Source organism: Mytilus californianus, unplaced genomic scaffold (assembly GCF_021869535.1).
Source record: "Mytilus californianus isolate M0D057914Y unplaced genomic scaffold, xbMytCali1.0.p SCAF_1, whole genome shotgun sequence".
In the NCBI taxonomy this organism is placed as follows: domain Eukaryota; kingdom Metazoa; phylum Mollusca; class Bivalvia; order Mytilida; family Mytilidae; genus Mytilus; species Mytilus californianus.
The window spans coordinates 27533797-27555747 of NW_026262581.1; the positions used below are offsets into that span (position 1 = coordinate 27533797).

Here is a 21951-nt window from a genome sequence, read left to right on the forward strand (position 1 = left end):
CCTTATAGTTACAACCAAACTTTAATACTGTGTATGTATGCAATACGTGTATATGCATTGGGGAATATAGAAGATTCATTTCTGCAGAGGATAATAATTAATTCTGATTAACTGGTACATAATGACTTGACTATACATGAATTATTTATAATAAACAAATAATTTAAAAATTGTATGTTTTCGAATATTATAAATATAGTTGTGAAAATAAATAATCAGTCCCTTGCTTTAATGAAAATGAAAAATCTTGCTTCAATAGTGCAGAAAATAGATAATCTGTCCTCTTAGTTTACAAAAATAAATAACTGATCCAAAACAAATCCTCCTGGCCCCCCCCCCCCCCCCCCCCCCCCCAGAATATCAAATGGTCGTCCCCTTACCTGCTATTTTTGTGACTTAAAACATAAAGATTGGAGACCAACAGATGATCCAAAACAAATTCATAAGCAAAAAACACCCAAATGTCCATTTGTTATACAAAATTTAAGTGAAATTTCAAAGCAAGATGATATGCGGACTTATTCTACATATGGTGGACATGCATCATCTGGAGGCGCATGTGGAAACGCTGCAGATTCCGAAAATTTATCAGTGGTCAGTGAGAAATATAATGGCTCTGTAAAAGAACAACATGCAAATGAAGCAAGAGCTCATAATGAAAATACTTTTACAGTTGACAGAAGCCAGGAAAATTCTGTTACAGTTGACAGGAATCGTGAAAATACTGTTACGGATGTCAGGAATCGTAGAATTACTATTACGGATGACAGGAATCGTGAAAATACTGTTACGGATGACAGGAATCGTAAACATACTATTACAGTTGATAGGAATCATGAACATACTGTTATAGTTGACAGGAATATAACGTCATCTCGAAATAGTGAATTAACAGAAAACCAAGTGAATAATGAATCTGCTAGGCAGAGGGAGAGCACTAAAAACGTTTCATCACAGATAAGAACGAACCAGACGCAAACCGTTTACTCCAGAAACAACACAACTGGTCTCATTCGCATACCAGCGATAAATGTTGCCCAACAGCGAACATCAACACATGCAGTTGAAAATACGACGCGATCTTCGGCTACAAATACGACATCAATGAGCATCGGCATTGGTCTTGAAAAACCAAAATATCCTAAATATGCTATAAAGACAACTCGATTGTCATCATTTGATAACTGGCCATTATACCTGTCTCAGACGCCAGAAGAACTGATCAATGCAGGTTTCTTTTATACCGGTAAGTTTCTGTTGATTAATTTTATTGAACCTTATTATATCTAATGATAAAGTGCCGAATATTGAAAATTACATACAGATTAAGAAACATATTAAAATATTTACTTGAAACTTAAAAATGAAATTTTTTTTTGTTTAAATAAATATCTTTTTAAGACTCTTTTCCAGGACTTTGAAGAGTAAGACGGAAAGACATCTTAATAAGTACGAAAAACGACATCATATTAAATAGGTATGTATATACGGTTTTATAAATATTCCGCGTTGCCTTTCCGAGAACAAATATCTTTATATTTTATAGTAAAACAACAATGAATTTAAAATCTTTATATTTAGGTATCGATGATCATTGCAGATGCTTTTTCTGTGGAGGAGGTCTAAGAAGATGGGAGGAAGGAGATTTGCCTTGGACAGAACATGTTCGATGGTAACCCAAGTGTCCATTTGTCATACAGTGTCAGGGGGAGAGGTTCATTGAAGATGTACATCAAGGAAAAAATCCTGAAATTGCTGAAAATGTAAGTACAAATTAATTAGTGGACACTTCAATTTATGACGCTATGACAAATAAGCAAACACATACTAGTAGACAAAAACAATTTTATTTGTATGCATGTGTTTTGCAGTTTTATCCTAATGTAGATTCCTTCAATTGAAACTTCTTTTGCTTAATATTTCAGGTGGCTGAAAAAGAAAACAAGCAATCACCTAGTGGATTACATGGTTACACAAATAATCCAGCAATACAAACCATTCTTCACTTTGGATACGAATGTGCAGTTGTAAAGACAGCCTATACAAGATTGAAAGAATCCGGAATACATGGTATGCACATATTTATACTACTCTCGATGATCTCTGTGTCATACGGGTATCTGTGTTAAAGCTAAAAGTATAGAGGGTAGATCTATTACTCACAGTCTACATACATATTGTACTGGTATTTTTGTCTCAACAGAGTACCAAAATAGTTTAATTGGGATTAGGTTAACCGGGTTTGCGTCACTGATGAGTCTTTTGTAGATCATACAAGCGTCTGTCGTACCAAAATTACCAGCTTGGTATCTTTGATGATATTTTACTAATTATTTCTTTATTGAAAGAAATTAAATAATTTGATATTCACAATGATTGTGTTAGTAGAAAAATACTGCATTAACAGTACGATCGTAGTCATATGAGTGTAGCAAATACAAGAAGACAATTGTCTTAAGTTTCTGTTTTAAGCTACTTGCCGATATTTGTAAAATGTAAAACAAACTTTTGTTTTTACAGATATTACGGCGTCACTATTATTAGAGACCATTTGTGAAAAAGAGGAGAGTGAAAATCAACATGCCTCCTCTGATCAGACTATTGCTAGACATAATACAATTCAAGAAAAAGAAGGAGACAATACAGAACATTGCAACAAAACACCAGACACCATTGAGAAAATTGACCCAACACTTGAATGTGAGTATGTTTATATGGATTAACATAAAGTGATATTTCCGAAAAACAAACATTTATGACAAACGACAATGAATATAAAAATTCATAAACAAGTTGTAGTTAGAAGCCATTTGATATGATTTCGTACAAAATTAGTTGCCCAGTTTATAACGTTCTATTAGATATGTTTTGTTACACAGTCCAGTTAAATAAATACTCTGTAAATAATTGGTTATTTGGTTATCAGCCATTTTATAAGTACCTGATATGAAAATATTTTCATTCCGTGAGCCAGGGCAAAAAGACAGTTTTTCATGTAAAAAATTGTTATGTGAAAGTATGGATCAATAAAATGAATATGAACTGCATTTAATTTTTTACTAGCATATCTACTTGTAAAACTATACTTTCAGTTTCTATCAGAAGTCTGGAAGAGGAGAACAGGAATTAAAAAGATCAGCAAACCTGTAAAATTTGTCTAGACGAACCTGTGGCCATCGTTTTCCTCCCATGTGGTCACATGGCTGCATGTATTAGTTGTGCTCCAGCTTTAAGAAGATGTCCAATCTGTAGAGCTTTTATCAAAGGAACTGTTAAAGCTATAATGTGCTAAACTGTTTCGAGAATTATTTAAAATTTGTATGAAGTGTTTAGAAACAATGTTAATTTCCAATTCAAATGTCGAAATGTATTGATGATTTCACTCATGAAGGCGTATTGGCGATAGAATTGGAAAACATAGTTGTGAAGATTGCAAAGTATGGAAGAAATGTTCTCCTCTTCCAGACTTCTGATAGAATTGTTGGAGAAGAAATAAAATACAATATATTTTTAAACTAAAATGTATTATAATAAGCAAGATGTTGTTATTTGTTATTATTCATTATTTGTTATTATTTATTATCTATTATTATTTATTATTTGTTACTTTCTGTATGGTTAAAAATGACTATAATAAATTGTATTATATATTGTCATTTCCTTTTGTCATACATGTACTGTTCTCATAAGCGTATCATCATTTTTACACTGTATATTAATGTCGTATGAATGTAAACATAAATTGTATTATTTAAGTAATAACATATATGCTGTAAAAAAATGTCTAATGAATAGGGCTTATGCAATTCTCATACCGATACCGTTATTGTTTAAAAATATGTATTTAAAAAATGATTTATCTTTGTTTTTATTTTATATACGGTTATTTTTACTTAATAAAATTACTAGCGCTCATTTATTATAGATCTATGTATTTATCTATCATATGCAACATCATATATATTGAACGCCAAATTTTACATATCTCGTTTGATAGTTAGAGAATATACATTCATATTAAATACACAAAACTAAAGAATAAAAAATAAAAATCAATTGCACCCCAACCAGTACCAAAGACAGTAATATATATAATTTATGTACATACTATTTCAAAGTTGATGTGTTGAATACGAACAAAGTAAATACATAGAACACCCTAATAAAGAACCTAATTTGACTTGGTGTTTTGTAATTTAGGGATCTGACGATTTCTATGACATAGGACATGTTCATATAATAAATTTTTATGGAATTGGAAATCCGAAATTATTATACTGATTCCCTGCCACATCTGGTCTGTGTTTTTGTTAGTTGTTGTTCTGATTTAGTTTGTATCGATCTGACAAAGATAGCCGTTTTCAACTGATTTGTATAGTTTGTTCTTATGTTGTACAGTTACACCACTGCATCAGGTTAGGCGAAGGGCAAGCGCCTTCAAATATTGTAACCCCGCCACATTCTATATGAGTCTGTCCCAAATCAGGAGCCTGTATTTCAGTGGTTGTCGTTTGTTGCTGTAAATCATATATTGTTTTCGGTTTTTAGTTTTGTACATAATTCAGGCCGTCAGTTTCCTCGTTCTGATTGTTTATATTTGTTCTTTCGGGGCCTTTTACAGTTTACTATGCGGTATACGTTTTGCTCATTGTTGGCATTCATACAGAATCTGTTTATTTTTATATAAAATACAGGTACTTTTCATAGGTGTTTATTCTTAACATTATTAGGCCCCACAATTGTACATATTTTACTATTCTTTAATGATTCATACTTGTAACGTAAGAATTTTAGCTCAAAACTTTTTGTTATAATGTTGATGAAAGTTCCGATGCAAAATTACTCTAAAATTATTGAAATAGTTCAGAACAATGTGAAAGTACTGGCAGATGAGATTTATCCCGGAAAAATTTTGCATAATCATATGGTGGAATTAATTAGAACAATATGGTACTAATTTTGTCACACCGGATAGAAAACTATCAGAGATAATTAATCTTAATTGTAACTATTAACAATCTTAATTGGGGACGACATATTAATAATATTACTTGCAAGAGGCATAAACCTAAGATTTTCGGCGTAGAAAATTACAAAACTGCACATGTAAACTAAGTCTTACGTGCACATGACTAGCTCGTCCAGTCATTAAATACTCTTCACCCGTTTTGAACCCGTGCAAATCCATATCACTCAGAGATTCAGAGAACGTTAGCTAGATGGGTCTTTAATGTTAATATAGACAGACATCAGGTGCAGTTTAATTATAACATAATTAATTCCCTACAATAGGACAACTTACACTTTTGGTGGGGTTCGTGTTGCTCAGTCTTTAGTTTTCTATGATGTGTTTTGTGTACTGTTGTTTGTCTTTTGGTCTTTTTTCTTTTTTTGCAATGGCGTTGTCAGTTTATTTTTGACTTATAAGTATCCGTATGAATGTTTTTCTGATATCTTTCACCTCTCTTTTACAACTTACGTTTACAGGACGTGTTTTTTTCATCAAACAATCGACATTCCTATGAGAACAAACCGTGCTCCTCGTCTTGCGACTTGTTGCTTTATTCATATGAGACAGTCCGAGCTTCTTAGAAAGAATGAACAGAAGCTAGAATTATTCTTTTAAATTCACGTTCCGATACAGAGATGATATTCTCTCACTTATAATTCAAACTTTGGTAGTTACGTTGAACGCATCTATCTTATCGAAATTGAAATAAAGGATACCACAGATACAGTTAAGTCTGCATCACTTCGTGTTTTCATCTCAGAATTGACAAAAAGGGTTCGCTGAGAACAAAAATTTACGACAAAATGGATGATTTTAGCTTTAATTTTCCATTTCTATGAGGCAATATTCCAGCAGTGCCTGCATATGTATATATCTCCCACTTGATACGATATTCCAGAGCTTGTGTTCTTTTATTATGATTTCCTTAATATAGGATTGGTACTAGGAATCAAAAACCACCCTGATGGGCTCCAAGTAGTAAAGCTGAATATAAATAAGAAGGTGTGGTATGAGTGCCAATGAGACAACTATCCATCCAAGTCCTCTTCAAAAGTTTTTCGGACGCATCACAAGTTGGTTGACTGTTCTGGAATACATGTTTCACAGATTACCACTGATATCATGATCCAATTGTCTAATCACTACACCCTCCGCTCTCCTCTATTGTGACATCACCGATTGAGATTCTCAACGAATTTGTACTTATATGAGCAACATTACGGGTGTCACTATTTAAGCAGGATCTACCTACCGTTCTGGAGCGTCTGAAATGACCCCCAGTTTTTGTTTGAGATCGTGTTGCACAGTCTTTATTTTCTTATGTAGTGTTTTTTGAACTTTTTCGTGGAATTGTCAGTTTCTCAATAATGACAACTTCAGTATGTATACTAAAGAAATTTATCCTGTTGAACTTACATTAAATAAAACTAATACTAACAATGACCACTGTCCTTTCCTCGATCTTGATATCTATATCATTAACGGGAAGCTTAATACAAAAAATTATGATAAAAGAGATGATTTTTCATTTCCTATCGTTAATTATCCATTTTTAGATGGTGACGTTCCCTTGTCACCATCTTATGGTGTTTATATATCTCAACTTGTACGATTCGCTCGTGTATGTAACAACGTATTAGATTTTAGCGAGAGAAATTTATATATTACTGAAAAAGTATTACACCAGGGTTTTCGATATCATAAACTAGTCAAAACATTTACTAAATTTTATCATCGGTATAAGGACATCATTCGTAAATATAACTCAACATGCAGACATCTTATACGTTCGGGTATTTCACATCCAATCTTTTATGGTAATATTCTTTACAAAGCACAAAAATGCCAGTATTCACCTCAAAAGCTAACAAAACCTTTAAACATACTTGTTAAGAAAGGATATAGTTACGATACTGTTGTCAGGTCATTAAAGATTGCATATTTTGGCTTTAATATTGATTCACTTATAGGGTCTTTGCATCGGAATTAAACATATTTATTCTAAAACCAGTTGTTGGCATGACACGGGTTATGTTCTTCTCATATATTTTATGACGGTATAATACTAAACCCCTAACAGGAGGGATTGTGCCTGATATTCATATGATGAAGACATAATCTTTCAATCAGTTTAATTGAGGTCTGGAGCTGGCATGTCAGTAACTGCTAGTAGTCTGTTGTTATTTATGTATTATTGTCATTTTGTTTATTTTCTTTTGTTTCCTATTCTGACATCGGACTCGGACCTCTCTTAAACTGAGTTTTACTGTGCGTTCTGTTGTACGTTTGTTTTTTCTACATTGGCTAGAGGTATAGGTGGAAGGTTGAGATCTCAAAAAACATGTTTAACCCCGCCGCATTTTTGCGCCTGTCCCAAGTCAGGAGCCTCTGGCCTTTGTTAGTCTTGTATCATTTTTAATTTTAGTTTCTTGTGTATAATTTGGAGTTTAGTATGACGTCCATTATCACTGAACTAGTATATATATTTGTTTAGGGGCCAGCTGAAGGACGCCTCCGGGTGCGGGAGTTTCTCGCTGCATTGAAGACCAATTGGTGGCCTTCGGCTGTTGTCTGCTCTATGGTCGGGTTGTTGTCTCTTTGACACATTCCCTATTTCCATTCTCAATTTTATTCGTTAAAATTTTCGAAATAATTATTTTCTTAACATCATCTTTGACTATATTTCTCTACCTCAATCAATATGTATCAAACTCTAGCATCATCCAAATGTGATATCTAAATTCTATTTTAACAGTTACTCTAATGTCTAGTCCATATACCTAGACAGCTTCCGAGATGTTTTAGTATTCTATTTTCTTTTATTACTCTCTAAAGTAGCAGCCTAATCCCGTATACAAAAGAACTCTTTTGCTAAAAATCATGTTTTGGAGACAATGACATCTTTTTCTAACAAATCAGATTAAAAAAAAAATCCCATAGCTTGCGTTCCCCATTATGATTTACTTGATAGATAGGATAGGGGATTGTCGTTTACAAGGACGCTTTTGAACCTACAGTTCCTAATCGTGAAGTTGTAGTCATTCGTTCGAAAGTTTTATGGACGACATCATGATCTGGTTGACCGTTTTAAAATATCTGTAAAAGAGATGATAACAGGGATTTCTTTTGTCTTTATTGTCGTTACCACAATCCTGTATTCTTTTCATCGATTGCGTCCTTCATCAAATGCGAGTAACCCCCGACTTTTATTTGCAAGAAATAACATGACGGCTGACATTAGTAGAACAGGATCATCTTACCCTTCCAAATCACCACCGGTTTTGACGGGGTTCGTGTTGTTCAGTCTAAGTTACAAGTGACGTTCTTTGAAGATAGTGTTTTTCTTTTGTGCCATGTTATCTGTTTTTCTCCGAATTGTGTTCTTTAATTGTAATAGCTTTTGTCTCTTTTTTAAAATATAGCTTAATTTCCGGTGAAAATGGAAAAGTATGCCGACTGGACATTTGCTATAGAAGTTTTATTACAAATTTGTCGTTACATCAGGCGTTACACTAATGATACCCGTTTCTCGATCATCTCTTGCAAAACTACATCAGAAGTTTTCCATAATACTCTATGCGAAATGTTTTTGATAATCATGAAGATAGGAATTCCGAAATTGCTTTGACGGTGAGATACATTCATTGGCATGAATTTAAAACGGAAAAATCGATGCATACATGTCTTTAGTTTTTAAATTTACTACGCGACACAGACATTTGGAGATAACTTATGGTATTTTTGAAACTTAAAAACTCTAAGTATATCTTTTTCATTTCTATAGTTTCATTTGACTTATTGTAAGCAAAGGTTTATTTTGAACACAATGTAGAAGTCTTGTATCATTTTTAAGTGCAAACGCAAGTGTTAATAAAAATGAGGATAATAATAATAAAATAATTGCATTTTTTAGTTTTCATTCCATGCGTTATACTGTACTTCTCATCATTGTCCATTTCGACAACGTAATGGTGAATAATGGACATCGGCGATCAATTGAAAGTAAGGGTACTAAGTTAAAGAATGTCTTTAAATGGCTCTCTAACATTTGTAGACTTAACGTTATAAATAAAGGTAGTATACCGGTGTTCAAAAGTCATAAATCGATAGTGAGAAAACAAATCAGGGTTACAAACTACTTATATATATATGAAACATTTTCCTCGCGAATACAATTAGATGTAACCGTCTTAAAATGAAAACAAATTCTAAAGCTAAAATCATGTGCCTACATAAATAGCTACTATGATGGGAAAAATAAACCTTTTTCAAACATGAAACATGTTTTATCGGCTTTCACATTTTCAACACTTGATATCTCCGTAGTTTGTGGTCGGGTTCGAGTTGTTCAGTCTTAAGTTTTCTGGTTAGGGTTTTGTAGACAGTTGTTTGTCTTTTCGTTACTTTTGTATTTGAGTTATTTTTTTCATGATATTGTCAGATTCAGTTTCAACTCATTATTTTTAATTATCCATTTGGTATATTTTGCCTCTTTTTTTTATCTAAAAATATGTAAAAAAGATTCACATTATAAGTAAAATGAAAATAAAAAGAGCTCATAATACAAAAATACATATAAGGTAAGTGTTGGTGTTAATAGTTTCAATAATTATAATAAGCTGTACAACAAAACGTATCAAGAACTCTTTATATCTGAAAGTAATTATAAGATGTTAGATGTATGAAACCATATCATAGATATACCAGGCTTAAAATTTGCAACGTTAGATGTGTTTTTCGTCTACGTAAGACTCGTGTAGGTGGCACTCAAATAAAAAGTTGAAAAGCCAAATCATGCACGAATTTGAAGAGCACAGATTCTCGAAAGTGGTGTCAGATAAGACACCAGGAAATGACCTACAAACCTACATGATTGAATTAAAGTGTCAATGTTACAATAAACCAGTGGCAAAAGTAGTAGTACAGCTTACTTGAGTTCAATTGAAATAATTGCATATTCAAACATTTGATTTAAAAAGAAAATTCTAATTCTGTTTCTACTTGACTATTGAGCAGTTGTGCGTCGTTTACCTTTCAAAGTAAGCCTACTATTGCTTTGAGTAAATCGACATTGTTTTACAATAAATAGCAAAATAATTCATTTTACCGTCAAATTCCCGAAGTTTAAATTAACTTTAAAAATTCTCGATAGTATTAAATTTCTGTTATCCTAAATCTCTTGCAGTCAAAAACAACATGGTCTTCATCATCAGTAATTGACGAAAATGTAGTTAATATTCTGCTGTATCGGAGAATACCCTATAGCAACCATCTATCTCGTTTTGTTAGATATGGTTATCTACCTAAAGAAAAATTCTGTATGCAACCTTCTTAAACTGCTCCTTTGCTCAAAGTTCTTGATCAATGTTCTAAAGTTCTTAAACAAAAAAACTGGCTCTATATGAAATATATTTTTTTCAACGCAGTCGATAATGCTCCTTGATAATGCTAAACTATGGTAACAGTGTGGGTGTTGTCGCTGGTCTGTTAGATTTGAGGTGATTGTTATTTTCGATGTTCGAGCTTCCTTTTGCTTATATTTTGTTTTGTACAGCAGGTGATAAAGTTTTAAATATTAAAAAGCCATCGTATAGCAAATGTAGAATTAAATTTATTCTTGAGAACAAGCGTTTTACTACAATTGAAAGTATTTACTGGTGGAAGCACAATTACATCAAAACAACTCCATCCATGTAGTATGTTTCGTGGGTTTTAACATCTTTAACATAAAATTGAGAATGGAAATGGGGAATATGTCAAAGAGACAACAACCCGACCAAAGAGCAGACAACAGCCGAAGGCCACCAACGGGTCTTCAACGCAGCGACATGTTTAGAATTATTATTCTGATAAACATAATGAAGGTTTTGAAATGGTCGTTATCACCAAACCGAAATTATTCCCAAACATCCAGGTTTTCAATTCTCTGTCATCGCGATCATCAACAATTTGCTCCTATTTATAACGTCTATACAGGCAAATCTTAGTTTTTAACCAGATTCAGTAAATTAGCAGATATCTTTTTTTCAATCATGATTAAGGGAAATTTCTGTTTCCACATCAATTTTCCCCGTGACTATTTTGTGTTAATGCAAACGCAGAGAAAATTTGATAGACATAATAAAGAATCGATTTATGAATACTTTATGGTAACAACTCTAATACGTGAAATAAAGAGTTTCAAAAGGGGGATTGGTACAAGTAGCTCAGAGATACTTCAATATTACAATCAATGAAACAGGCCAACATAATTTATTATTGTAGATATATATATATACATTCTTCTCAAACTACTTCCTAAATATATTGTTTTCAACTGATTTTAATTAGCGCATCAACATCCATTTGCCGAGTATATATTAAGTTCATGTTTAGACAACGCTGCAATGTTTTTAAATTTTGTGTAATCAATAAACACATTTGCATTTTTTAAATATGAGTCATATGAACAAAAATAAATTATATAAAAAATTATATATAGATTAACACGAACGGCTATTGTTTGTTTTTTTCCATCACGCACTGAACATTCGAGAAGAGTATCGCATGGTATGTTATATTTAGATTCAATCATATTTAAATAAGAGGTAAACATGGAGCAAATCATATTTAAAAACGGAAGAAGACTTGTTGTAAGTATTGATAGCGTCGGCAAAATAAATTTAAATTGAATAAAGAAATATATATATATATATATATATATATATAACAAAGATCTATCTTTTTATTTTCATAGTTATCATGTAGAAGTTGTGGAAAGCAAATACGTGTTTTTCGATTAATCTGAGTACCAAAGTCGAATGTTTGTAAATTAAGAAAAAATAATTAAGCTACAAAAATAAATTTTGTTTGTGCTACTATATTTTTGTAGCTTAACGATCATACATTCCGTCGTCGGTGTCTCCCAACATTTAGGTTAATCAATCTGTAGTTAATCATGGTTAAAGTTTTTTTAATGACTTTGTCAAACCTTCAAAAATTTTATGAAACCTGTGACCTAAAGACAGCATTAAAATCAAATTATTTTTTATTTTTCGTATTTTACTGATAAAAAGACTTATTTTTTGGTGATCAGCATTAACATTTTTCACTGATAGCAATCATCGCAGGCAAGACACAGAGGGTTCCGCGGAACCCTTAAGATAACAGATTTAAACGAACAGCCATGATTTGTTTTTTTCCATCAATAACCGAACATTCTAGAAGAGTCTCGCATGGTATGCTATATTTAGATTCAATCATATAAATAAGAGGTAAACATAGAGCAAATCATATTTATAAAAGGAAGAAGACTTGTTGTAAGTACTGCTAGTGTCGACAAATAAAATTTATATTGAATAAGCAAATATATAAAACAAATTTCTATTTTGTTGATTGTTATAAATATCATAAGTAAAACTAAATTAAGTATTCTACTAACCTAACCATGTTGCTTATACATGTTATCTACACGTATACAAAAAAATTATGTATAAGTCTTGGTAAGGAAATATATGTTCTTCGACTAATCGGAGTACCAATGTCGAGCGTTTGTTAATAAAAATAAAATAATCAAGCTACAGAAATAAATTTTATTTGTGCTACTAAATTTAAGTCTGTGATTTTTTGTGCTGCATACTTTTGTGTTTTTGTGTCTATAGTTTTTATGTCAATTTTTTTTTATTGTCGAGCTTGTGATATTTTTTCGCGGAAGCGAGACATAGCGATGATACATTCCGCCGTCGGTGTCTTCAACATTTAGGTTAATCAGTCTGTGGTTAACGTTTTTTTCAATAACTTTGTCAAACCTTCATATATATTTGTTCATTTATGAAACTTCGACAGAAGCTTTATTGTGATCAACATACAGTATAAAAATCAATCATTTTTTTTTTGTTTTTCGTATTTTACTGATAAAAATACTTTTTGGCGATCGCATTAACAATTTTCACTGACAGCAGTCATCGCAGGCAAGACACACTTTACAAATTCTATTTGGTTTTAAAAGCTTCTCTATAAATTAGAGCTTAGGTTACTTTTTGTGATGTACAACCACCAAATAAAAACACGAGAAGGTTTGGTTATGGAACAACCTTTTGATTGTCTGGTAGAGGGCGGAAGGACTATTTTTCGCGGACTGAATATTAAAATATTCATTTCACCGGCTCTTATGTTGGCTCATTTATTTCGCGCAACTCGTTAATTTTTAAGGATATAATATTCGTAATTTTCATCCTGTCGTATGTTATTTTCAGTTTTAACAAGGGCAATATATTCGTTTCAACATTCCTCCTTTACAAAACAAATTAAATGTTTGTTTCCTTTGAATATACATGTACAAAGATATTGCACAACCTTCAGATAAAGAAACAAATCTTTAGTTTTAATTGCAATAAGCAAATCTTCTTATAAGATACGTGAGAAATGACAATACGTTTTACGCCGGAGACGTACACGTATGCATGGACAAACCTACAAAATCCTAGGTTCTACTCATAAGTTTTACGAAATTGATTTACAGATCAAAACCCTTGTGATTTTGTATACATTAGCTTACAATGGCAGTACCAGAATATAGTGACGAAGACAGTAATGATGTGGACATTTATATGAATCAACTTGTGAAGGATGAATTTAAAGTTGTTGAAGAGAGTGTTGTTGAAACGGAAATTGAGCGCAGTACTTGTGAAGGAAACGAATTATCTGTTCAAAATCTAAAGCATGATAATTCTATACCATTCCCTGCAAAACCAATAAGAAGAAAGACAAACCTCGCAGTTCTTTTCTGTATTCTTGGTTGCATAATGATGGTTTTTAAACGAATCAATTGGCAAGAAAAATACAAGCGAATAGGGAAGTCCAAAATTGACATTGAATATAACTTTTCTAAACATAAAGCAAAAATGAAAGGATTGATAGAACATCCGAAGACACGTTCATGGATTAGCAAGTTTGTCAAAAGCCTCAATCACATTCCAAGGACTATTGTGCAAACGTATGTGTTAAACCCACAGGACTATTGCAATTTTATTAAGGAACAGAAAACTGGATTGACATCATCTTTAAAGGAATCGATGCAGTTTGAATGGTGCAGATTAGCAAGTTTTGCTAATTATCCATATACTAGCATTTCAGTGATACGACTTGCAGAAGCTGGATTTCACTATGAGGGAAACGCAAATGAGGCCGTCTGTAATTCTTGTGGATTAAAATATAAAAACTGGAAGTCAAACGATAGCCCAGTACAAATACATAAAGACAACGCACCTCAGTGTTCTTTTGTTGTGATAAACTTAAACACGATACCAAGAAACAATGACATACAGATAGCAGACATTTCTGTTGGTGCATGTGGAAACTCCTCAGAAGCATCAAACTTATCAGTGATAAGGGAGATGGAAAATAAAGCTGAAACATCTTCAGCAAGTGAAAAGAAAACAAACGAAACATATTCAGAAAACAATGTCGCCAAGGACCAAAATAGATTTACAATAGAAAATAAGGTTTTAGCCGGCGACGACTGCAGGTTGGAAACGGAAAACCTAGAAAACATTTCATTTCCCAGGAGAACAAACTGGGAGTTCCCAGCTTTTTCCCGGAACAACATAACTGGTCTCATTAGCATTCCAGAAAACAACAGAGCCCTTCAGTCATCACTTCAATCACCGCACACACCCGACCCTGTCAATTCACTTACCTCAAATTTGGAGGCAGTGAGCATGGGCGTTTGTCTAGAAAAGCCTAAATATCCTAAATATGCTATAAGGACAACTCGATTGTCATCATTTACAAATTGGCCTTTTTACCTTTCTCAAACACCAGATGAATTGGTGACTGCAGGTTTCTTTTATACCGGTAAATATAGTTTTGTAATAAAGTCAACATATCTGATTTTTTTTGTTTTTATTCATATTAGTATTATCTGTTTTTAAATAAAGTAGAGTTATACTTATCCAGAGCATATTTTGCATATATATCTGAGAATATGATGATATGACATTGGATAAAAATACACGAGATTAATCAATGTGTACTGCTAATTATCATATACTAGTATCCAAATTAAACATTAGACCTTGATAGTGATTATAACAGTAAATGTCACAACTGCATGTAATTAGTTAATAAATTTGATGTTTCTTGCTTCAATCATTTTGTCATTAAAAAGAAAAGGTCTAATATGATACTTCTCGTATTGTTTCTATGTTTAATATAAAACAAGAAATGTGGTAAGTTTGCCAATGATATAACTCTCCACCACAGTCCAAATGACTTGGATGTAAACAAATATAGGACACCGTAAGGCCTACAGCAATGAGCACATCCCATACCGTATAGTCAGCTATAGAGTGCCTCGAAATAAAAAAAAAAAGAATTTAAACAATGCAAACCAGAAATCAACGGACCTGATAATACCGTTTCAAGAGAATGATAGAGACATTTTATCGCAAATACATACTATACGAGAGCGATAGTTCTCAAGCAACCGACCACACTCGTGAACCCGTTGATGCCAACAATACGTTCTACTATATATATTTTGTACTTCGGTATTGACAAGTAAATACGGATTTTGTTTAATTGGCATTTGCTGTTAAACACTTTTTAAATATAAGGTCGTTAAACACCCCCTAGTATTTTTGAAATCATTGTAAATTAAGAAATGTATCTCCCTAATGTAAATCTTTGATTCATTTTCCGGGTTTGGCCCTACGTTTGGTCCATTCGAACACCACTAAAAAGACATTGATTGGTGAAATGCGCAATCGGTGTAGTAAAATTGGTACCATTAATGTTTGTATGAGAGATCAGGTCCTAAAAGCATAAAATGGTAAGACCATGATTATTAACAGAATAAGTTTTACATTTCAAATTGCAAAATTTTCACAACTAGGTATAGAAGATCACTGCAGATGTTTCTTTTGTGGGGGTGGTCTGCGAAGATGGGAAGTTGGGGATTTGCCATGGACAGAGCATGCGCGGTGGTATCCGAAATGCCAATTTGTAAAACAGTGTATGGGAGAAAAGTTCATTGAAGATGTGCAGCATGGAAAGGACCCTGAACATATTTCAAATGTAAGTACTGTAAGGCTTACAGTCTATAAGAACAAATAGTTTTACATTTTTCGAAATTAAATTGTCTGACTTTTTAACTTCGTGAATAATTGACAAATCTATACTTTTAAAAAGACACACGAAATCATATTTATAACATCGTTTGAAGTACAGGTTGCTATTTTAGCATAATACTTTTATCCTGGATTAAATGTTTTATAATGTATTATAATTCTAAATACAGTAATGATTACAATAATCTTAAAATAAATAAATCAATAATGAAGGAAACAATCTATATTATAACTTGGTATTACAGAGCTCACAATCGGAAGAAAAGATCCAGTCAAAAGGGTTAAATGGTTTCACCAATAATCCAGCAGTGCAAACAATTTTAGAATTTGGATATGAACCAGATGTAGCCAAATCAGCTTATACGAGCTTACAAACAGCTGGAATTCAAGGTAATGTCAGTAGTAAATGATTAGATAATCGAGATGGATGGAATTACAATTTTTATGAGGAAGATTTAGTAAAAAAAGAGAAAGTTCACATATGTAGTCAAAAATCAATTCCAACGATCAATCTTACTTGTTCCTTTTAGCGTATTTAAATGAAATAACAAATAGTTGTGCAATATTTGGAATATATCAGATTGCAATGTTATTTTCCCACATGCATATGTATAAACATATTTTATAATGTGTTTTTTCAGATATAACAGCTAGTTTGTTGTTTGAAACAATTAATGAAAAAGAAGAAAGAGAACAAAAGCAATCGGCTTGTAATCATTCTGTTAAAAGCAGCCATCAATCAGCACATTTAGTCAAAAATCACACCCAGAATACACCTAAAGATGAACAAGCAAATATTGATCCAGACATTGGATGTAAGTGTACAACATTTTACTCTGGAAGAATAATTTTTAAGACCATTTCAAGTTTGTCTTCCACGGATTGAAATACCAAATATCCCGTAGTGCATAAGCATAATATCATAAAACTACATATCTTAATTGACAGAAAATATTGTTATGCCAACTTCAATCGGTCAGTCGACGAAATTTTGAGGTCACTCGTAGATCTGTCATGATGGAAATAAAAATTTGAGTTGGAAGAAATGATATATCGCTATTACTATTTGATTAACAATAAACAAGTAGTTGGTTAAATCAAAGTAGCCAGGTAATATTTATCTAACAGAGTACCTTAATGTTACATCCCGTTTTCTCATGTTTTTCAGGGTTATAATGCTCAATTTTTATTCTATATGCGTAATGTTTTGTCAATTTTACCTTTGCCCCTTATATCTGTGACCTCATAGGCAAATATATTACCTTATAGTTACATATTTTCACTAGTTCAAATCGGTACATCTTGTTTCAACATTTATTAATATACTAAACATATCAATAAAATAGATTGCTATTATTCCACAATTTAATTTAGAATTTAGAATCAAGACCAAAGTGAAATTGATACCACTACTTACTTGGTATTCTTTATGTAATGAGCATCCCATGGTTTCTTTTTGTTCTTTGTAGTATCAGTAAAATGTCTTGAAGAGGAAAATAGGAACTTGAAAGACCAACAAACATCCAAATATGTCTTGATGAACCTGTGTCGATCGTTTTCTTGCCATGTGGGCACATGGCAGCGTGTGCAACCTGTGCTCCAGCGCTAAGACGATGTCCGATATGCAGAGCTCTCATCAAAGGAACAGTTAAGGCAATCATGTGTTAAGAAATTTTCCCTGAAGAAGGATAATCAAAGAAGTCCATTACACTCTGCAATGGGTGAACATACACCCATGAAGTAATGTATCCACAAAAAATTGCAGGGCTTATTTATTCATCCAATGTATTCCAATGAAATAATTTGCAAAACTAAAGAATGTCAAAAAGTGCGATTTTTGAATTCATTCGAACTTTTAAAACATAAGTTTATTGAGACGTCCAGTTTCTAAAGCTTTTACCAATTGACCCTTTTAAGCTTAAAAGGGATAACGGTGATATCTTTAATTTATCAAAGTATAACAAAAACACTAATACTAAGCTATAAAGTTATCTGTATATGGCATATCTCAACTTTATTCTGCAGTTTTTAGGTTTATTTTTGTTATAGTTTACCATAATGAAACTTACGTTAACTTGGAATTTTGTATGCATAAGTAAATAAAATTGCCATAATTTTGTGTCGATTTGTAAAAATAAAACAAGATGTGGGAAATACGTCAATGACACAGCCTCCCAATAGAGATTTTCAATAAAATCACTTTACTCGACATAACCGACCTAACTCAACGTATTTCGTCCTATTGCATTGAAGCAAGACGGAGGGGAGCATACACTAAATGCATTTTTTGCTCTTTCGACACGCATTTTTTGCTGATATAGACTAAATGTAAAAACCAACCCCAAATACTTTTTTAATCTTTAAATATTTTGTTATTAAATTTTGAATGATTTTATTGACAAAAATATTTTAATGGTTAAGCAAGCTAGCAACTTCTAATCAAATACACCCATCGTGTTTTGTCATTTCACTTGACCCATGTTTCAGTTCTTCTCAAAATATGAATTTTAAAAACTACCAAGTAAAAATTTAGCATGAAAAGATTAAAATAATGAAAATCGAAGCGAGAAGTTTATCTTTTTTTTTGTTTTTATAAGTTTTAACGCTTAAAAAGTAGATTCCAACACACCCGAATGTAAAAGGTGTACGCGACTAGCTTTTTTTTAAAAATTATTTTTCTATAATTTAATTCAAGATAATTTGACGTGAGCAGAAATTCATATCATTGATACATTTATCAAATAGTACTTTTTAGTCTTTAACTATAATAATGCATGGGACAAGGTTTTTGTCCATGTATACCTAAACGTGCATTCGCAGATACAGGGGGAGAGGGCGTACTCCCCCCTTTCGATCGCCAAATAATTTTGAAAATCTCACGTTTTCCACGTTATCTATACAAATGTTTAGTATAAAATCGTCCAATTTTTTTTTCGCGTTGCTCCGCTCGGCAGTATAAATTCAATTATCGGGAACTACGCCCTTTTTTCAAATATATTGGATCCGGCCATAATCACAAATTGTATAGCACAAAAAAAAATTAAATGATTGTAGTTTGACTTTGATAAGTACGTTTTAAAAACAACAATGTTTGAATATTAGACATCTCGCACGGGATTTAAACGTTAAAGGCTACATACTGAATTGGATTTTTCCTGGATTTAGAGCTCATTTAACACGGAAATGTGATACTGGCGTGTAATCTAATGGACACATATTCTTGTTTCTGATGTTTCTTTTAATATAAATATTCATTTATTAAGTTATATATAAATCCACTAACAAATAATCATGTATCTTTTACTGATGAATTATCATTACATTTTATAGAAACTACATATAATCTGCTATACAGTTATGAACACTAATGGTCCTACCGACACTCTATGCTTTTGACATGACACAAGGTCTTGCTTTTCTAGAGTGTTTATGTATTTTTTTACTTAATTTGTGATATGTACAAAAAAGATGTAGTATGATTGCCAATGAGACAACTCTTCACAAGAAACCAAATGACACAGCAATTAACAACTATAGGCCACCGTACGACCTTCAACAATGAGTAAAGCCCATACCGAATAGTCATCTATAAGAGGCCACAAATGACAAATGTAAAACATCTATAACGATAAAACTAACGGCCTAACTAATGTACAAAAAAAAAATGAACGAAAGCACAGCAACAAACGATAACCATTGAATTACAGGCTCCTAACTTAAGACAGTCACATACATACATAATGTGGCGGGGTTAAACATGTTAACGGGCCCTCTTACCTGGGACAGAGGTGTAACAGTACGAAATAATTGATTAATATTCTAGACTGGATAATTATTCTGTATTTATTAGTTGTAGTTGTTTTTAAGATTTAATACTCTAAGATCGGTACATGGAGTTTATTTGTAATACTAGTAATTGCTGTTTTTGTGCTTCGTTTTAGTCTGACGAGTCAATCCCTTTCTTACTGTTTTAATTGTGAGTAGACATGATCATTTGATAAACATACTTCTATGATCTCTATTGCTTTTAACTTGGACATTTATAAAACTTGAACTATGTAGCAAAGAGATGCATGCGTAAAATAAGTTCTCGACATCCACTGAATTGAAAGCTCCTGACTTGGGAAAGCCAATATAGAATTTGGCCTGATTAAACGCGTTTACCAGCGTTCAACACTCTGGTGTAACCGCACAATATAAGAAATAAAACCGGTAAAATTCAGTTGTAAATAGCTCAACTAATCAATATTGAATTAAGCCCAAAATAATTACATTTTTATGATGAAAGACACAGAGTACCGATCTTAAAGTACCCCCAGGTACTGAAAGCTGATTCTTATATGTTAAATTACCTGAGAATATTAAACGTATTTAGTTAAATTAAAAAAATAATATAAGGAGATATGATATCATTGCCAATAAGAAATGAAGTAGATGTAAGCAATGATAGGCAACCGTACGGCCTTCATCAATGAGAAAAAATCCATACCGTATAGTCGACTATAAAAGGAACCAACTTGAAAAATATGAAACAATTCAATTGAGAAAACTATCGGCCTGATTTAAAACAAAACAATTTACGAAAAACAAATATAACAGATATAAACCAACGACAACAAGTGAACCACAGGCTCCTGACATGGGACAGGCACATAAATAATGAGTGCTCAACCCCTCCCCCTAAGCCTGGGACAGTGGTGCAACAGCACGACATAAGAACAACCTGGAAAAACCTTCCTGCACAGAGCTTGGTTTACACATATAAACATATTTAAAGTAATTATGAATATAAAATTTGTTTTCAGCCGTGTATCACCTTCACTGGTGATCTTATGCATGGATATATCGTAGAGTTTAACTTTTATATATAAATATATATCTCTAAGGCGAGACAAAAATTAAAACTTAAAATATTTGCTTACCTCAATCAATATGTTATAGATTAAGAATCCACTTCTAATTGAACTAGTAAGAGTTGTCTTAATCCAAAAACAACTATGACAATATCAAGCCTTACTAATTAAAAGTACATTTTATAAAGAAAATTACTGTAAAGACTGAAGTGGCATTATAGTTGTCTTAAAAATGTAACAAGTATATAAATTGGCATTCTCGTCCACTTTAAATCAGAGATACTTGGGGACAGGACATTTTTTTAGCCAATTACTATGTACTATAAATTGATAGTTTACTAGCCACAGCGGTCAATGTTTATATGCAGATTAGTCATCTATTGCTAATCAAGTACACCTTCCAAATTACAATCTATATAACGAATTGGTTTATTTACATATATCATTTTTAATTACAAAATTCTTTTTTTTAATGTTAGTTGACTTTCATTTGAAAGAAAAGTGTATGTCAACAATCAAAATTGAAAGAAGTACAAGACCTGTATTAATTTTTTTTTTAAATATACACATCCCTTTGTCGAAAGTTTTCTCTAGGAAATGATGCTTAATAAAGTATGAAGCAATCCCAGTTATCAACTTTAACAGAGACAAATTCTGACTAACACTTTGAATTCGATATTTCTGAAATTGCTAGAAAAATCTCTGTCTAATAATAAATACCCACGAAAATTAAATATTATATAACATTAAGAGACGAAAGGAAAAAGGGACACCAATCTGATAACGACAAATAAAAGCATGTCAAATATTAAATAATAAAAGGTTCATTTGCAAAGTATATCGAAAAACAAAATCATGGTCAAACCATGAAAGACAACTCAAATCAATCGTATGATAGGTAAAGATACGTGTATATACGTGGTCTTATGACAGTGAAGTTTTGGCGGGAATCTCAATAATCACGTGATATATAAAAATC

The 21951-nt window shown here is 32.2% G+C and overlaps 2 protein-coding genes across 3 annotated transcripts in view; both read left to right on the forward strand.

Moving 5' to 3' along the window:
* Positions 1-443: 443 nt before the first annotated feature.
* LOC127718150 (baculoviral IAP repeat-containing protein 7-like) overlaps positions 444-21951 on the forward strand; it is a 187382-nt gene continuing 165874 nt past the window's right edge. The window contains exon 1 of the mRNA XM_052224137.1: positions 444-1246. Within this exon, the coding sequence (XP_052080097.1) occupies positions 511-1246 (736 nt within the window). The 5' untranslated portion in view covers positions 444-510. The remainder of the gene's footprint in view (positions 1247-21951) is intronic.
* LOC127718178 (baculoviral IAP repeat-containing protein 2-like) overlaps positions 13543-21951 on the forward strand; it is a 186047-nt gene continuing 177638 nt past the window's right edge. The window contains exons 1-5 of one of the 2 annotated variants that reach the window (XM_052224152.1): positions 13543-14845; positions 15885-16066; positions 16365-16509; positions 16761-16934; positions 17589-18238. In XM_052224152.1, the coding sequence (XP_052080112.1) occupies positions 13549-14845; positions 15885-16066; positions 16365-16509; positions 16761-16934; positions 17589-17728 (1938 nt within the window). In that variant the 5' untranslated portion in view covers positions 13543-13548 and the 3' untranslated portion in view covers positions 17729-18238. Of the gene's footprint in view, positions 14846-15884; positions 16067-16364; positions 16510-16760; positions 16935-17588; positions 18239-21951 lie in introns of those variants that run through there. The other variant, XM_052224145.1, reaches the window with a different exon arrangement.